Here is a 3,975-nt window from a genome sequence, read left to right as displayed (position 1 = left end):
TGATCTTTCACTTTCGCGCACTTTTTCTAGAGAATATGCAAATTTTCGCATACGCGTATGCGACGTATCGAACGTTAAACTCTCGTGATGCGAACGGAACGCGCGATAAGATTCGACTGGAGAGAAGCTGAAGTTCTTCTCTCGTACGACGATGTATCTACTCGATGCATATAAAACCTCTCAATTTTGTCTCGATATACATATATACGTAAGTGCATTTATATGCACTCTGCATCGTGGCTACAAACGCATATCGTTATGTATGCTTAAATTTTCTAACCCATCAATTCTATTCAAGGAAAAGAAACGTATATCATCCCTTAAAAGAAATTTATCCCTTAAACCTTACTGCATAACAATTGTGTGTTAACAATACGAGTCTGAATGATAAGTCTTTATGTCTACATAAAAGTTACTTACATAATCGTAACGTAGACACGAGTGATTGCGTCACAAGTATCTAAGTAAATGATAAGAACGCTTCATAAAAATTTAATAAAAAGCCAAATCGGACGACGTTGAACAATTCATCCTATAAACGTATTGTTAATTATTCTTACTGTCGTGACATCACGTACGTACGTATGTATGATATATAATGAATGTTCTCGCGCGTATATTCAGTTGCTACTATTAAGGCGTTTGTCTGATCTATTGTCAAGTCGGTAATCACTTTCTCTACCTTATCATACGAAGATACATTTATCCGATATACCAAGAAGGCAACATTCGTAGTTAATGTTTTCATTCGTGCTTATATCGCGAACGATTTATGAATCAAACGTAATAATATATCGATAATACGACACATATTTATTATCCGACCGTCCGGAAGAAAAAAAAAGAAATTGTGTTCGTTGATTAAACTTAACGTTTCAAACTAACTCAACGATCAAAATAATCGTTTAGTATGATAAATAGAGATGATACGCACGGGATAGATAATGATCATCGGCATTCATTATACGATCAACACCGAACGTGACAAATGAAGTCTATCTCTAAAATAGAACATGAATCAAAGAATAACGAGTCTCGATGATAATGTATTAGCTTTTCCAAACGCATCACAAGTTAGATTTATATTTCAAGTTGAATGTGTTGCGCTCACGTTAACTTTTTTATTTTCATTATCGTGGTATGCGTATCTTCGAACGACTGTTCAGTGTTTGCTCGGTAAATACACAAGTCTTCGAAAACTCTTTCTCGCGTTCATAGTGATTTATTTATCCCTCAATCGAATCGCGTTTTATTCATCAACACATATATCGATCTCCCAAGAATTTCCGATCTTTTCCATCTTCGAGTATCTCGCGTACTTTATATTTCTACGTACGAAAAATATTTTGACACGTTCACGCCGACTCACGCTCCAGCTCCCATCAGACGGCGTGTACCACCGATGACTCACGCTCGAGTCTTCTATTAGACGGTATGCACTATTGGTGGATGCGTACCACCAAAAATGTAATTCGTTTGTAACTAGAACAAATTGTCGTATAGTTAAAAATTTTAACAATGGAAATTTAACGTATATTAATTGAACAAAAGTAGGATGAAGTGAACCATGAATACGAGCGCCGCCCCACAGTGAGAAATACAAATAGCAGCGCCGGCGTGAACGTGTTAAAGTTTATTATCGTGCAAAATGGCGGCCTTGTACGAAACTTACGTCTTTGTACATTAACATCAAGTGCAAACGGTAAAATCCTCGATAACTTATTTTTATATCGTTCAGTTTGTTAATACTATTTTCCAAGCGTCCAAGCGTAAAAGTTAAAACTTTTACAAACGCTTTAGGTATCGCGGTTTATGTGACATAGATTCGATCGGAAAGGAAAACCTTTCAAAACTTCTGTAAATGCAAATATTTATTATATAATTATCATGTTTTCACGTGACTGATAAATACCGATGTTAGTCGATTAACTTCGTCTCACATAGTAAAGTCGTAGGAGGACGTCAGTTTCGGATTTCGAAAAGTCCTCATCTTCCGTCGACGTAATCCAATTTATCTTCTCGACACGCGTTAATCGTCCAACGAGTTACCTCGAAATGGGACCTTAAATCCGAGGTTAAGCAGACAAACGGTGATTAAGAAGCGTTCAGTGTCGAACAATCGAGGATTTGACGGTACTAACGTACGTAGACGAGAGATGGATGAAATTCAGGATTGTATCGAGCAGAGAAGAGAGCTCATTCCTTCCACGTACCAGCTGCGTCGTCAGGTAGATCAAAATGTATTGTTTCTTCTTTATTTACTTAGCTTTAACCAAAATAGCGATTTTAATATATCGTCCTTTTTCTGTTAACGTAAGCAAAAGTTACTTTTCATAGGCACGATGATGTCATTGAAATGAAAAAGAGAAAAATATTATTCCATATTCCAAAGATGTATGAAGTGATCACATTAATTATATATAAATTTATAGCCACGTCTGGATATAATCGAATGAGTTAATTAGACGAGTCTTCCTTCGATCGAATTACTCATTACACGATACCTGTCTTCGCCATACTGGTATATTTGATCGATTAGAATAATTTTCTACAAAAAATGCTCAATTATTTCAAAAAGAAATAAAAGGATGAGTTTATTACGAGTCTTTGATAATAGTCCGGATAATACTTTCATATGCAATATGAATTTCCGTGGAAAATAAAAAACGCAAATATTCTATTCCATGCGTCATACACAAATTTTGATCTAGCTAGATGTAATAAACGAGGAGAATCACGTTGTTGAAATGTCATATCTCTTACGTATATAGGCATTGTTTTAATCACTAATCCGAACGTGATATTGTGTACTTTGCGATACATGGGACAATCGACTGTCATATAAAGATTTTCTATCCTTTCAGCGATAATCTTAACTTGGCCAGTGAAATTACGAAGGTCGTTAATGAAAATTGTTAATGAAAAATAAGGTTCTTTTCAAAATCATAAATTGACGAATTTTTTAGATCGTAAAATTCTTTATCGCGTTAAATAATCGCCTAAGTACGTATTTAATCGCGCATATATTTGACAACATTTTCCAGCTGATTATTGCATGGAATAAATGATTCATCGCATGACCATTGATTGCAATGCGACCTTAGACGATCCGAAAATTTGCATTTGTTTTTTTTCACATACGCATCTTATGGCGATACCAATCGTAACAGATGAAACAGACGTATCGAAGACGATCGATAGATACATCCGAACGAAGATATATCAATCTTGGGTATAGGACAAAATGTCGTATTATAAATGCAATTATAAAATTCTGTTTATAATCGCTGTACTTCGAATTGTAGTTATCGTCTAGATCTTTTTCCCGTTTCCCCTCTTATTTTCTTTATCTTTGCTTTCAACGCACAAAACCCCCTCTGCCTTCGTCGATCGGTGCCGCGCGCGAAATCATTCTGCGCAGAGTCGAGGCGCGTGCGCTGACAAACGAGAAGCATGTGTATGTGCGCGTGTGTATATATATATGTAGTACATTAGGTCTCGTACCACATGTACGATGAAAGTGCAGCATAGTCCTACCACACGACGGACATACACTACGTGTCCGGAATCGCGAGGGAGAGGAGTCGGCGTAAACGACTCCTATTCGCAACGCCGAATCTTCGTATAGCGATTTGGTTTAGTTTATGTCCAACCTTCGGTGGACGCGCTTCTATTCTTGGCTGTGCTTTTACTTTCTCTATCTTTTTTTTCTTCTCTCTCTCTCTCTCTCTCTCTCTCTCTCTCTCTCTCTCTCTCTCTCTCTCTTTTTCTCGCTCCGTATCTCTTCCTTTTAATTTCTTATCCTTTAATCCTCATTAGGACATACTCTTCGATGAACGAAGAAAAATATGCAGAACGAAACGTGTTTCAGTCAAGACTCTGATACGACAGAGAAATAGAAAAATAGGAGTCGGATCTTGACTGTGCAAAAGAGGAAAGGAGAAAGAGAGGAAGGGAGAGAGAGAGAGAGAGAGA

The 3,975-nt window shown here is 36.9% G+C and overlaps 1 protein-coding gene and 1 long non-coding RNA gene across 2 annotated transcripts in view; both read left to right on the top strand.

Annotated features, from left to right (window-relative positions):
* Nucleotides 1-2,141: 2,141 nt before the first annotated feature.
* Nucleotides 2,142-3,975, top strand: part of LOC122631270 (feline leukemia virus subgroup C receptor-related protein 2) — an 8,172-nt gene continuing 6,338 nt past the window's right edge. The window contains exon 1 of the mRNA XM_043816740.1: nt 2,142-2,228. Within this exon, the coding sequence (XP_043672675.1) occupies nt 2,157-2,228 (72 nt within the window). The 5' untranslated portion in view covers nt 2,142-2,156. The remainder of the gene's footprint in view (nt 2,229-3,975) is intronic.
* Nucleotides 3,144-3,938, top strand: LOC122631276. Its single transcript, XR_006327660.1, has 2 exons — nt 3,144-3,682; nt 3,820-3,938. It is a non-coding gene; the product is annotated as an uncharacterized LOC122631276 (long non-coding RNA).

This window comes from Vespula pensylvanica, chromosome 8 (genome assembly GCF_014466175.1).
Source record: "Vespula pensylvanica isolate Volc-1 chromosome 8, ASM1446617v1, whole genome shotgun sequence".
Taxonomy (NCBI): domain Eukaryota; kingdom Metazoa; phylum Arthropoda; class Insecta; order Hymenoptera; family Vespidae; genus Vespula; species Vespula pensylvanica.
This window is presented reverse-complemented; position numbering and strand designations above follow the sequence as displayed.